Source organism: Lacerta agilis, chromosome 3 (genome assembly GCF_009819535.1).
Source record: "Lacerta agilis isolate rLacAgi1 chromosome 3, rLacAgi1.pri, whole genome shotgun sequence".
NCBI classification, from domain to species: Eukaryota; Metazoa; Chordata; class Lepidosauria; order Squamata; family Lacertidae; genus Lacerta; species Lacerta agilis.
In genome coordinates, this window is record NC_046314.1 from 115,239,963 (window position 1) to 115,255,268 (window position 15,306).

The 15,306-nt window shown below is 46.4% G+C and overlaps 1 protein-coding gene across 1 annotated transcript in view; it reads right to left on the bottom strand.

The window, feature by feature from the left end:
• The window catches only part of EPHX2 (epoxide hydrolase 2), a 90,074-nt gene that overhangs the window by 15,040 nt on the left and 59,728 nt on the right, over window positions 1–15,306 (bottom strand). Inside the window, exons 11-13 of the mRNA XM_033145208.1 lie at window positions 14,274–14,359; window positions 12,644–12,755; window positions 1,820–1,894 (exon numbers count right to left, since the gene is read on the bottom strand). Of these exons, the coding sequence (XP_033001099.1) occupies window positions 1,820–1,894; window positions 12,644–12,755; window positions 14,274–14,359 (273 nt within the window). The remainder of the gene's footprint in view (window positions 1–1,819; window positions 1,895–12,643; window positions 12,756–14,273; window positions 14,360–15,306) is intronic.

Below are 15,306 nucleotides of genomic sequence, written 5' to 3' on the forward strand. Positions count from 1 at the left end.
ACACCAAGCAGGCCCCACAAATAACCCAGAGATGCATTTTAAATAAAAGCACACATTCTACTCATGCAAAAACACCAAGCAGGCCCCACAAATAACCCAGAGATGCATTTTAAATAAAAGGACACATTCTACTCATGCAAAAACACCAGGCAGGCCCCACAAATAACCCAGAGATGCATTTTAAATAAAAGCACACATTCTACTCATGCAAAAACACCAGGCAGGCCCCACAAATAACCCAGAGATGCATTTTAAATAAAAAGCACACATTCTACTCATGCAAAAACACCAAGCAGGCCCCACAAATAACCCAGAGATGCATTGTAAATAAAAAGGCACATTCTACTCATGCAAAAACACCAGGCAGGCCCCACAAATGACCCAGAGATGCATTTTAAATAAAAAGCCACATTCTACTCATGTAAAAGCACGCTGATTCCCAGACCGTCCGCGGGCCGGATTTAGATGGCGATTGGGCCGCATCTGGCCCACGGGCCTTAGGTTGCCTACCCCTGTGCTAGTCAGAACTGATGGGCTACTTAGCTCAGCATTCTCAAGAGACAGTAAAAAACAAATGAATCTGAGCAAACGTAGCCCAGCTTTTAAGCCACATAAGGCCGGATATTTCAGCCCAAATAAAAATGATACAATGATATGTTTAGATTAAAGGACTAAAGCGGAAAGTACAACATTATCCAGGAATGTTATCAAGAGATAAAAATTCAAAATCTAAAGAGTGTAAGGATCATATAGAATTTAAAAATAAGGAAGTTGCGCTGTGGTGGAGGGAAGTTGAGGGGTGTGGTGGTTGGAGGGGAATGGGGGGAAGGATTTATGTTTGTGTAAATAAAAGTGTGTTCTTGTTTGCTTTTGTTTTGGCAGAACATACTTTTTCTTTTTCTCATTTCGTATTAATAGAATTCAATAAAAATAAATAAAATTTTAAAAATGATACAAGTTTGGCCAAATCTGCACGATGCAATTCAGCTTCTGCAGTCATGTAGAGGGGCCAAGTCTGAATAATAATATTAAATAGCACAGAGTAATGATTTTGTAAAATGTTAAATTCTGAAACGTGATGGACTCTGTGCTATTTAATATTATTTGATATTGCCAGCCGAAGAAGGCATCCATGCCAAAACGGGGCCCTGTCCTGGTCTCCCTGGCTTGCATCTGACACGTATTTGAGAAGCCTTGACATCTGTATCTAGAAGACTTCAAAGAAAATTTCCATATGAAACTATTTTATGTTTAAGACTGTAATTCTTTACAGAATTGATATTACATTTGGAATTACTTACGAGTAAACGTATGTCTTTTGGTTAAAACTTTTGGCCAGAGTTCTTATTTGGTTTCATTACAGTGTATTTGGCAACAAGAACTCCAGCTGAAAACACTGGCAGTATTAAGATAAATTCAACAATGTAAATAGGTTTTGATGGATGTAATAATGGAATACTGAATGCTGTACGTTTATGTTAAATATGCAGGGATTTATGGTATGCAAAATGAACTATAGAAAGAGAAGAAGGGAAGTCACTGATATTGTAAGGATGTTTAAATGAGTATTTAAAATTGTAAAACAGAGAATCCAATAAAAATTATAAAAATAAAATAAAAAATAAACTAAACCCCTCCACGCCCACAAGGGCTTCTGCAACACATTCGGCCTTCCCTTGCTCTCCTGCGCACACACAAAGTACAAACAGTATCAAATTGAACAGGAGGGACAACCTGAGCCCAGACGTGAATAGCAGTGCCTCCGACATCCCAGCACACCCTCTCCTGCCCCAACACCCCACATGCAGGAGAGACCAACCTCCTTCCGGATCGACCGGATCATGAACTTCAAGGTTCTGCTGATGTCCTTCTCCAGTTCAGCCTCCGCGACTCCCTGCAGAGGAAAAAGGCGAAAAACACTGAAGTGTGGATGCAAGACATGACAGGAGGCGCCGTAGGAGCAAGAACATCTCTCTTGGCTACAACCAGGCACTGGATTTTCAAGATCTTATTCATTATTGTCACATGCCACTCCTATCTCAGGGAGAGTTTAGGGGTTCTGGGAGTTTAGCCAGGTCAGGTTTGTTTGGCATGAAGGTCAGCGGAGACTGCGGTGTCTTTGGGATATGTCGTTTTATTTACCCATATCTACAACTTCATGCTGATCGCCGAAGAATTGATGCTTTTGAATTATGGTGCTGGAGGAGACTCTTGAGAGTCCCATGGACTGCAAGAAGATCAAACTTATCCATTCTCAAGGAAATCGGCCCTGAGTTCTCACTAGAAGGACAGATCCTGAAGTTGAGGCTCCAGTACTTTGGCCACCTCATGAGAAGAGAAGACTCCCTGGAAAAGACCCTGATGTTGGGAAAGATGGAGGGCACAAGGAGAAGGGGACGACAGAGGATGAGATGGTTGGACAGTGTTCTCAAAGCTACTAACATGAGTTTGGCCAAACTGCGAGAGGCAGTAAAGGATAGGAGTGCCTGGCGAGCTCTGGTCCATGGGGTCACGAAGAGTCGGACACGACTGAACGACTGAACAACAACAACACAACTTGTTTGAACAGCAACAGGCTCTGCCGCGACTCGCTTGAGCTTTGTACAGCTGCCGCCTGAGAAAAAGGGGGCAGTTTGTCTTCCTGTAATTAAAGTGCTCTGTTGATTCCGTTGTGTTTAAGCGACTAAGGAGCAAAGGAAACAAAAGAGGGGAAACGTGCATTTCCAGAGAGGCAAATGTCTCTGCAAGGCAGCCCAGAAGTCAACAGCCTCATTAGGCACCCAGAGCTCTACTTTTCAGTCTGTCTCTCACACGGGAGATGCTCCTGTTTTCAGGGCAAGAGAGCGCCACAAGTCTGGCCCCATTTTGCATGTCAGTTTTGGCTTGGGCTTGTCGATCAGAAGGTCAGCGGCTCAAATCCCCACGATCAGAACGTTGGTGGTTCGAATCCCCACGACAGGGTGAGCTCCTGTTGCTCAGTCCCAGCTCCTGCCCACCTAGCAGTTTAAAAGCACATCAAAGCGCAAGTAGATAAATAGGTACCGCTCTGGCGGGAAGGTAAATGGCGTTTCCATGTGCTGCTCTGGTTTACCAGAAGTGGCTTAGTCATGCTGGCCACATGACCCAGAAGCTGTAAGCCGGCTCCCTCGGCCAGTAAAGTGAGATGAGCGTCGCAACCCCAGAGTCAGACATGACTGGACCTAATGGTCAGGGGTACCTTTACCTTTTTGGAAAATGCATGGTTTTTGTGGGGTGTGGGGAGGTTTGTGAACGGATGCCTCCTCTCTCTCCCCACCCCTCCACAAAAGGGCCTTTAAAAACTTTTTTTTTTTGAGCTATGCGATTCTGAAAATTTGCAAGCGTCTGGTAATGTGAAAAAGCGGCACCAGAACACGGGGGCATCCGAAGGGGCCTGTTGGAAGGTTCAGAACAGATGAAAGATAAAAGAAAGTCCTTCTTCACCCAGCGCACAGTTCAACTATGGAACTTGCTGACACAGGAGCACCAAGCTTAGATGGGCATTGTAAACTGCCCTGTGGTCTCTTGGTTGTACGAACATAATCAAGATAAATAAATAAAAGGCTCTACAACAGGATAAGAGAAGACTGTGGAGGAGAGGCTCCTAGCCAGTGCTATTCTTCTATAAAAAGAGGTGCTGGAACGCACCATGAACCCTTGTTCTCTTAAAACACCTGAGATGTGCCAGAAATGAGCTCTGGGTGGAAAAAAAGCCCTGCTCCTAGCCAAGCTGGCTCTGCCCTGCCTCCACTGCCCGAGACAGCCATGCCTCTGAATCCCAGTTGCTGAAAACCACAGGAAGGGAGAAGATTCTTGTGTTCAAATCCTGCTTGCAAGTTTCCCATGGAGTCATCTGGGTGGACACTTCAAGCACTGGTGGAGGAAGAGGAGAGTGGGGGGAGCGCATCGCCCCCGGCAGTGCGATCCTGGTGGGGTGCCATTGTGGTTGCCCCCCCCCCCGCTGGCCACCACGCCCTCGCAGGTGGCGCACCATGCCCCAGGACGCACGCCAGCCCCGCCCTGCCTGCTCCCCCCCCCCCAGTGTCAGAGCATGAAACTCCGCCACTGACTGTGAGAACAGGATGCACCAATAGATGGACCACTGGCCTGATCCAGCAGGCTGTTCTTATATTCTTAGGCTCAGTTGCCAACCCCTGGGCTCTCAGACCCCAAGTCTCCAGAGATCCAGCAGCCCTGCAAAAGTCTGCAGATTCTGCCCCTGTGCCCCTTTGAGTGTGCTGTTCAAAGCACACTGCACTCCTGGCCCAGAAACCTCAGACTGAACCACAGCAGCATTGTGTGCAAGACACCTTGCTGCGGATCCAGGTATTTTACATTCAGTGTTCCCTTTATCTACCGAACATGTTAAAGAAAGGATTAAAGTCGGTTTAATGCACTTTGCTTTTAAAGAACTGGTTAATGACAACATTGAAAGAAAGGGGGGGGGGGGAACACACACACAAAGCACCCTCCTGACATTTGAGATAACCAGGAAATCAATAAAAGTCAGATGGTGCCAGGAGCAGATTTTATAGCCCCTCATCACTCTGGGTTGACAGCGCCAGTCGGCTCCAATTTCCAATTGCCTGAATGCGGCTGGATTGTCACCCACTCTCTGTTCTCGGTGAATGATGGGTTCTTTCCTTGCAAAGCTAAATTGGATTACTGCTGTAGACTAGCCCAGCTGTGATTCAGAGCCCAGCCTCAGCACTAATTCTTCCCAACCCCACAAGCCAAACTGCTGATGAGGTGGGATTGCTGGCCATATACTGTAGAGCAGGGGTCAGCAAACTTTTTCAGCAGGGGGCCGGTCCACTGTCCCTCAGACCTTGTGAGGGGGCCGGACTATATTTTGGAAAATAATAATAATAATAATAATAATAATCATCATCATCATCATCTTTATTACGGTCGTAGACCAGCAAAAAAAGAATGAATTCCTATGCCCCACAAATAACCCAGAGATGCATTTTAAATAAAAGCACACATTCTACTCATGTAAAAACATGCGGGCCGGATTTAGAAGGCGATTGAGCTGCATCCGGCCCCCGGGCCTTAGTTTGCCTACCCATGATGTAGAGCTTGGATGGGCACCGGGGAGCAGGATAGAATCCTTCATGGCCGTGGGCAGATCTACCAGCTCTGCTTCTTGAGATGCACACTTGCCAAGCCAGGAGATTTTTCTTCCCTCAATGCTGGCCAGATGAGCCAAGATTACTTGCCCCACTGCAGGCATGCTGGGGAGCAAAACTGAGGAAAAGGAGCCCTGCTAGATTAGGCCGAAGGGGGTCCATCCAGTCCATTCTTGCGTTATATTGATTGTTTATGACTAATTTTGCTAGGTTTTTAAATGTGTGGTTCTTTTTCATGTTGTAACCTGCCTTGAGCATGGTTTTAACTACAGAAAGGTGGCATACAGATAAAATTATGTATGTCTTTTCTTTCTACTTTGGCATAGTCAGATTGTCTTCCTGAATATGGTCTTAACAGTGTGTCCGTAAGTGACTGTGGAGGCCAATTTTGGATCCAAACATCCTTCCACAGTGGGGACATAGGTTTCCAGGTGGGAGTTGATCATGATGAGGGTTTGCAAAATGTGCCTTCCTCTTAGCTCATTTCTCCCTTTTGTTGCGAGTTTGTGCATCTTCAAAGTCAATGACACCTTTGGTAGAAGGTAGAAGGGACACGGGTGGCGCTGTGGGTTAAATCACAGAGCCTAGGGCTTGCTGATCAGAAGGTCGGCGGTTCGAATCCCCATGATGGGGTGAGCTCCCGTTGCTCGGTCCCAGCTCCTGCCCACCTAGCAGTTCGAAAGCACATCAAAAGTGCAAGTAGATAAATAGGTACCACTCCGGTGGGAAGGTAAACGGCATTTCCGTTAACTGCTCTGGTTTGCCAGATGTGGCTTAGTCATGCTGGCCACATGACCCAGAAGCTGTACGCCGGCTCCCTCAGCCAGTAAAGCGAGATGAGCACCACAACCGCAGAATCGTCTGCGACTGGACCTAATGGTCAGGGGTCCCTTTACCCTTTATTCTCCAATCGGAGTGCTCTCAGGCCAGTGTTTCCCAGTTGTTGGTGTTTATACTACATTTTTATAGATTTGCCTTGAGAGAGTTTTTAAACCTCTTTTGTTGTCCACCATTATTTCGCTTTCCATTCTTAAGGTAGAAATAGAGTCGTTGCTTTGGAAGATGATAATCAGACATCCAAACAACATGACCAGTCCAATGAAATTGATGTTGAAGAATCATTGCTTCAACACTGGTAATCTTTGCTTCTTCTAGTACACTGCCATTAGTTCGCCTGCCTTCCCAAGTGATGTGTAAAAAATTTTTGAGGACACCATTGATGGAATCTTTCCAGGACTTGGAGATGGCGTTTATAAGTGGTCCATGTTTCACCAGCGTACAGTAAAGTTGGTAGTACAATAGCTTTGTAAACAAGCATTTTGGTTTCCCTATGAATGTCCTGGTTCTCAAATGGTCTGTGCTTCAATTGGGAGAAAGCCACACTCACAGAGCTCTGGCGATGCTGGATTTCGGCATCAATGTTGGCCCTTGTGGAAAAATAACTGCACAGGTAGGAAAAATGATTGACATTTCCTAACGTTACACCATTAAGTTGGATTTGTGGCACTGCAGAGGAGTTGTTTGGTGCTTGTTGGTGCAGCACTTTGTTTTTTTGGATATTGAGCGACAGGCTCAATAGGTTGTTTTCTGCTGCTCCAGAGAAGCGGACACGGGGCAATGGATTCAAACTACAAGAAAGACGATTCCGACTTCCAGCGAGGACGCCATCGTGCGCGGTCGTGGGTCGCTTCGGCAGCGAAGCGACCCAGGCCGGCTGGGGGTTGGAGCCCCGCTACCGCAAAGCGGGGCTCCGTTGAGCCGCGGGTCGAGCGTCCCGCGGCTTGGGCTCTCCGGCGGGCCCGATATGGCTCCGAACCCTTCCCTCGTTCCCCCTGTAAAGGGGGAGTGGGGGTGAAGGGACAACGGAGCCGGGCTATAGGAGACATGCCCCAACCGGCTCGGCGAAGCGGCGGCCGCCGCTCGCGGTGAGCGACATCGTTCTACCTGCAGAAGGAATAAAAGAACAAAACCCGGTGGCCGTGAGTATCTGAATAATGGGATCTACCTTTGACATTTGGCGCTCCGGGAGATATCGGAGGGGGAGCCCGTTTTTCTCCCTTTGGTGGAAATAAAGAAGTAACTGCTTGAAAAGTGACTGCTGTTACAGTGATGGATACAATGTATGGATTTTTTGACAAGTGAGACTGACTAAATCCCTTTCGGGGGAGTAAGTAGGTGGTGGATATTTCTCTTTTAAAATGGATGAACTGTAATCTTTTACTCCTGACTTTGGGGAAAATGGCTGCGAAAATGGCTGTGGAGATCTTTGTGTGAAACGGAAATGTGCAGTGATAAAGAGGGATAAACATTGAAACTTGACACTCTATGCCCATCTCTACCATGTTAGGTTTCGTTTTTAAGTTGGTTTTGGACACTGGACTGACGCATGAACAAAGGATTATTTTTCTGAAGTTAGAATTGGCAAACCAGAAACTGTTTTTGCTGAACCAGGATATGGCAGAAAAAATATTTCCCACAGAAAAGACTGTTCAGAATATTCTTGGAATGGAAGGAAACCTTGGTGGGGAGCTGAGGGGAATTTTTGAAGAACAAAACAGGATGCATTTGCAACTCCGAGAAGATGAAAGATCCAGGATGAGAAAACCATTTATATCCAATTTCTGGGGTGAAGGCCCAAAAATGATGGGGAAAAGACTTTTTTATTCACAATTAGAAGAGGAATGGAATTTTGAACTGGAGATGCTGGAAGGAGAAGATTTGCGTACCCTGATGCTCCCTGCAAGGACTGTAGTAGATTATGTCTGGAACTGTGGACTTTTAAGAAAAGAGGACTTCCTGGGAAATGGTATTGTTATGGGTTGGAAGAAAATGGATAGAAAAGGGATAGGGTGAATTGTATCAAGGATAAATTTGGGATGGCTTATAGGTACCTTGAAGTCGGTGTGTTTAAGATTTTAAGTTTTGGAACTAGAGAAGAGATATCCGTAATTTTTTCTTTGACTAGCAGCAGTCTGAGAGTAAGAAGATGTTTGATTTGATTTGAAACAAAAAGCAATATGTGGTGTTATGAAGTTGATTTATTAACTGTTATGAAGTTAAAATGGGATTAGATTCAATCTAAGCTATTGTGGAATAGATTATTATTATGTATTAAAAACAAGAGTTTAAGAAATATGTTAAGTTCGGTTTGTTAAATGATTTTTTCAGAGATGACAAGTTATTAAAGTAGATATGGAATTGGAACTGAAGGAGAGATAGCGGGGGAAGTCATTGTACAATGATTCAACCAAGAAAAGTTTTTTTTTATGTAAACAAGAAAAAGAATTGTTGGTGTATTTGTATTTGTATTGTTATGGTTTGAATGTTGGGTTTGTGTTTGTGTTTGTGATATGTGATTCTTTGTTTTGGAAAACCAATAAATTCTCTTTAAAAAAAGAAAAGAAATACGATTCCACCTAAACATTAGGAAGAACTTCCTGACAGTAAGAGCTGTTGGACAGTGGAATTTGCTGCCAAGGAGTGTGGTGGAGTCTCCTTCTTTGGAGGTCTTGAAGCGGAGGCTTGACAGCCATCTGTCAGGAATGCTTTGATGGTGTTTCCTGCTTGGCAGGGGGTTGGACTGGATGGCCCTTGGGGTCACTTCCAACTCTAGGATTCTATGATTCTAGGCCGATTATGTATGTACGTATGTATGTATGTATGTATGTATGTAGCTGGACACCATGGGAAAGAAGATGGTGAACCAGGCAAGATTTTTCTCCAGTACCGCCATCCAGAGCAAGTGGCGATATTTATTATTATTGATGTTGTGGATTTGGGGGGGGGGGGGTCAGTCTGGATGATGCCCTGAGTCCCTTCCCATTCTTGGGGTCCTGCACCCAGGACGGGGTAAGAGAGGAGGTTGTTTCTTAGACAAGCTTCTTCATAAGAGAACAACCTTAGCTGGCTGCTTGCGTCTCCTCGTCAGCATCCCCAAAGAATGAACTAGGTGGAAAGAGCTTTGACTAAGGGATGGGGCCCTCCAGGCAAATGGGCGGGCCTTTCCAACAACCCGCTTACTTAGCTTCGAGGTGGGAGAACAAGAGCCTGTGTTTTGGGGTGTGAGCTGATCTGGAAGCAGACTGGAAGCTGTGACAACAGAAACCTGCTTGCTCTGCCCTGAGACCAAAGCTGCTGCTATAGGAGAAGGAATGGCTTCTCTTTTTTGGCTTAATTTCTGACACAGTGTAATATGGCATGTCTTGTTGTTCCTCTGAGGTTGCATTTGCCTAATTTTAAGACCTGCTAAGGAATAGGTGATTGTTATTATGTGCTGCTCACTCCTGCACGGATTACTGTCTTGTCGTGGCAAAGGGGCTTGAATAACTCAGGGAAGCTATAAGCTATGCCATGCAGGGCCACCCAAGATGGACAGGTCATAGCGGAGAGTTTAGACTAAATCTAAGAGACATCACCTTGCCGACAAAGGTCCGTATAGTTAAAGCTATGGTTTTCCCAGTAGTAATGTATGGAAGTGAGAGCTGGACCATAAAGAAGGCTGATCACTGAAGAATTGATGCTTTTGAATTCTGGTGCTAGAGGAGACTCTTGAGAGTCCCATGGACTGCAAAAAGATCAAACTTATCCATCCTTAAAGAAATCGGCCCTGAGTGCTCACTGGAAGGGCAGATTCTGAAGTTGAGGCTCCAGTACTTTGGCCACCTCATGAGAAGAGAAGACTCCCTGGAAAAGACCCTGATGTTGGGAAAGAGGGCACAAGGAGAAGGGGACAACAGAGGATGAGATGGTTGGACAGTGTTCTCGAAGCGACTGGCATGAGTTTGGCCAAACTGCGGAAGGCAGTGGAGGATGGGGTGCCTGACGTGCTCTGGTCCATGGGGTCACGAAGAGTCGGACACGACTGAACGACTGAACAACAACAACACTATGTGCTCACACATAGAGCCCCAGAATTCAAAGAGGTGTGTCCCCCCCCCATGACTGTATGTGTAAATAAAACCATATATCCTGAGTATGGCACAGTCTCCGCTGACCTTCATTCCAAGGAAGCAAAACCCTGGGTAAGTGCCTGAACTCTTGGAGTCTTTCATTGCTCGGAGACTGGGGTTACAGATGTGCCTTAGAAACGCCTGCGTCCCACGGATGCAAACTTTCCTAAGGGCGCAGAACTGAGCGCGCATGCGCGATTGCACACACACAAAATCAGTGCAAAGGGCTAGGGAAGAGGACAATTTGGGGGAGAAGAAGTGCATTTGCATAATAAACACCAGCTAAAACAACCCTGGAAAGCAATAACCTTGAGCGGCAATTGGGCGATTTCAATAATTCATCCCTTTAATCAAAACTGCGAGCGAAGCAGGACGGCGACAAGGAAATGCACTTCGGGCGCCCAGAAATCACTTCCAGCTGGGTTGCCTCCCTCCCCTGCCTCCAAACACACAGAAGGAGAGGAGAGGAGAGGCTGCACTCAGTCCAATGTGGGAAAAAAAGCTTAGGAGCCTTTCCCCAGAAGCTGCCAGGACGGGCTCAGTCCTTCCAACCAGAATCAGGGCTGGCTGCTTCACGCTGGCGAAGGCAAAACTGCAGCTCGCCACAGATGTGAGAAATGGATCTTTTCTGGCAAGGGAATAGTTTATCGCAGCGGGTTCTGAGGCCAAAGCAAATCTCTCGCTCCAGAACCGACACAAAACCAAAACCTCACATAAAGAAGAAAAGCCTCTGGAAAATCCAAAGGTTGCAAAACAGGATGCCTAGTGGTCAGAGGGCTGGTTGAGGGTGGGAGGAAAGCAGTTCAGTAAGGAGAGCACATTGCTGGCAGGGGCTGATGGGAGTTGTGGTCCAAATCATTTTGGGGTGGGGCACCACCTTTGCAAAGGCTGCTCTACAGAGTGCCTTCTCTCTCTCAAATTAACTTCCAGCCTTGCTAATACGAGGACTATGAAATTTCCCTTTATTCCTCTTTTCAGCCTTAAAAATGGATTTGGAGTTCTGGTTAGTGCTAGGAAGACTATCTTGGTTTCCGAGAGATCATCTCACCCCCTTAGATACCCAGTTGATCACTGTGCCTGCTGGGGACCTGCTGGAGAAACCATACTACCAGGAGGTCCATTCCACACAGTGCAGAGTTTGGGCTTTTAGTGTTAGTGGCATTAAAACTTTGGAACTGCCTCCCCTTGAATATTAGACAGGAGCTGTTATCTGAGGTCCCTCCCTTTGCTTCTGTGTCCCGGCATGCCTCTGTGGACGGAACATCACATCGCAGGGAAAAGACTGAGCAGAGGGCATTCTTGCAGGTCTGAAACAATCTGCAGACAAAAAACTCATCCCTAAGACTATTCACAAGCAATCAACTCATGGCAGTCCACAAGAAAAGCATTATAAAAGTTCCCAAGATCAAAAGCATCAAAACAAATGACCAACACTGAACCAAGTGCTACATTTTGGGCTCGTACAGGAGTTTTGCTTCCTTTGAACCTTTGCATCGCCCTGTGCGATATGCCTCTGAGCACACTAAATGCAGGAAACTGACAGTAGCTGAAGCCCAAACTGTCTGTGCTCCGTATCTTCCAGGGTGGGAAAGAGGAATCAACTGTCACTCTGGCTCTGGGGCCTGAGCTGGGAGTCTCGCAGGCTAAAAGGGGTGCCAGAGAGGAGTCTACCCGCTTTGCTTTTCTGTAGACTTTTTAGGTCAGCGCAGGTTGGGCTTAGGATGTAATAGAACCACAGAATTGTAGAGCTGAAAGGGACTCTGGGGATCATCTAGTCCAACCCCTGCAATGCTTGAATATGCAATTGTCCCATAAGGGAATCGAACCTGAGACCTTGGCATTATCAGCACCACGTTCTAACCAACTGAGCTATCCAAAAACCTTAACTGCGATGATGGGTTCAGATGGCACACTAAGTCAAACCTGGGTTAGTGGCTGCCCTAAATAGACCTTACAGGCCTGGAGAGGAGCAGAATGGCTGCAAACTCCTCCTCCTCCTCCTCCTCCTCGAGAGCCAACACAATTGCAGTGTCACACTAAACCATGGTTTAGTGAACAGCAGAAAATGAACAGCAAACCATGGTATAGTGAACGGCAGAAAATAAATTCCAAACCATGGTTTAGCAAACAGCAGAAAATGAACACCAAACCATGGTTTAGTGTGTAGCACGATGTGTGAATGGAGCCTCTGCACGCTTAGGTCTCAGAGCCCTCTTCAGGTAGGCATGGATAGGAGTGCAACCTCAGCTCCTGTGATTTGTCGGCACAGCAAAGCCTCTATATTGGACTGGCCTTCTGTCCTTGTGTGGTCCACTACAGACCAGGATCCTCCATATGGTCCAGTTCAAGGTCCAGTTCCAAAGATGAACAGCAGATGCCTTGGATTAAAAACAGAATACCCACCCCAAGTCTAGATTCCGGCACAGCCTCAGCTGGACACCAACACAGTACATGTCACCAACTTCCATACTCTTACACTTCCTTGCAGGGGGTTGGACTAGATGACCCTTTCCAACTCTACAGTCTTGACCGTATGATACTCACTGGCTCCTGGAAGTAGAGTTGATAATCAAAGACAGGTGTGGATTCAATCTCCTTCATTATATCCACTGTGGCATCTGAAGGCTTGTAGGGCGTATTCAGCCCAGCCACTGCCCTGAAACATTACAGCAAGAAGCCAGAGGGAAGTGTTAGTCTGTGGCTGCAAAAAGCAACAGTCTTCCGGCATCTTAAACATTTTAAATAAATTTAGTTACGACCCCTCCCGAGTGGGACAGATCACTGCTCTGGCTAAGAAACCCTGCTCTTGATTTTGAACACAAAGCTTTGGCTTGATGCAAAGGATTGGTCATGAGCATAACAAGCCAAACTACAACTGACCCAGAATGCGGCTCCCAGACTGGTGACTGGGAGCAACCACCAGGACCATATACCATCAGTCCTAAAGGATCTATATTGGCTTCTAGTACGTTTCCAAGCACAATTCAAAGTGTTGGTGCTGACCTTTGAAGCCCTAAACGGCCTCAGCCCAGTATACCTGAAGGAGCGTCTCCACCCCCATTGTTCAGCCCGGACACTGAGATCCAGCACCAAGGGCCTTCTGGCGGTTCCCTCACTGCAAGAAGTGAGGTTACAGGGACCCAGGCAGAGGGCCTTCTCGGTGGTGGCACCCGCCCTGTGGAACGCCCTCCCACCAGATGTCAAGGAAATAAGCAACTACCTGACTTTTAGAAGACATCTGAAGGCAGCTCTGTATCGGGGAGTTTTTAATGTTTGATGTTTTATCGTGCTTTTAATTCTGTTGGGAGCCACCCAGAGAGGCAGGGGGGAACCCAGCCAGATGGGCGGGGTATAAATAATAAATTGTTGTTGTTGTCGTTAATAATAATAATACTCGGCCAGGTTGCCCTACTTTACATGTTTATTCTGAGCAAAGCACAGAGGTTTTCACATAGCACCATGGGAATCATTTGCTAACACCAATGCCCAGGTAAGTTCAAGATACTAATGCTATTTTAATAATAATAATAAAATCTTTATTACGGTCCAGAGACCCAATAATTCATTATAAAACAGTACACGGTTTTGACAGCCCGCCTTCAGGTTATAGAAGCATTATGTACAGACTTAAGAAGAGAGATCATTAGTTCTTGCCACCACCGATAGAAACTTCGCCACTGCTAATGTTCTATCATTTATCCGGTCTTCCAGTAGGAACCTGACATAGTAAGCCTCTGATTTTCCCGGGAAAAGTCTTAACAGGGGTAATATCAGTTCAGCCCTGGCTTGCTCGAATTTCACACAGTGCAGCAAAATATGCTTTACAGAGTCAATGTCTTGGGCACACGAACATGCTATTTTGTTAGGAACACAGGAAGTTTCCTCACCCCATTGGTCCATCAAGCTCGGTACTGTCCACACTGACCAGCAGCAGCTCTCCAGGATTTTAGGCCGGAGTCTTCCAGGCCTACATGGAAGTGCCGGTGGGGACTGAATCTGAGACCTTCTGCTTGCATGATAGAGGCTCCTCTGCTGAGCTACGGCCCTTACCTTCCCAATGCTGTTAATGTTTTTTTCTGTTAAGATGTGTGCACGGTGGAGGTTGAGAGGAATCGCTAAATATTTTTATTTTCCTTAGAATTAAAAATGCTACACAAATGCTAATTCAACTCACCTGACTCGCTCTGGGTAAAAAAGAGCCATGTGCCACACAGTGAAACCGCCCCAGTCGTGGCCGATGAAGGTAGCTTGGGAGATGCCCTGGAGGAGAAGTGAAATGGCAGTGAGCTGGCGTGGGGTTCAGAAGTTCCCCTTCCCAAAAGCACAAGGCATGTTTCCTGGGGTGCAACTTAACGGAAGGACAATTCTCGTTTTGTTTGGGGGTTCCCTGCATGCAGAAGCCCACACTGTTTTATGTGATGTTCATAGAATCATAGAGTTGGAAGAGACCACAAGGGCCATCCAGTCCAACCCCCTGCCAAGCAGGAAACACCATCAAAGCATTCCTGACAGATGGCTGTCATGTTTTGGGGCTACTTCCAGCTTCAGCTCCGTGCACGCAACCACATGTCATTTGGACGCACTTAATCTCAGAATTTAACTTTCTTGGTTTCCATGATCACTGCAGATGGTGACAGCAGTCATGAAATTAGAAGACGCCTGCTTCTTGGGAGGAAAGCAATGACAAATCTAGACAGCATCTTAAAAAGCAAAGACATCACCTTGACGACAAAGGTCCACATAGTTAATGCTATGGTTTTCCCAGTAGTGATGTATGGAAGTGAGAGCTGGACCATCAAGAAGGCTGGTCGCCAAAGAATTGATGCTTTTGAATTCTGGTGCTGGAGGAGACTCTTGAGAGTCCCATGGACTGCAAGAAGATCAAACCTATCCATTCTGAAGGAAATCAGCCCTGAGTGCTCACTGGAAGGACAGATCCTGAAGCTGAGGCTCCAATACTTTGGCCACCTCATGAGAAGAGAAGACTCCCTGGAAAAGACCCTAATGTTGGGAAAGATGGAGGGCACAAGGAGAAGGGGATGACAGAGGACGAGATGGTTGGACAGTGTTCATGAAGCTACCAACATGAATCTGACCAAACTGCGGGAGGCAGTGGAAGACAGGAGTGCCTGGCGTGCTCTGGTCCATGGGGTCACCAAGAGTCGGACATGACTAAACGACTAAACAACAACAACAATCTTGGAATT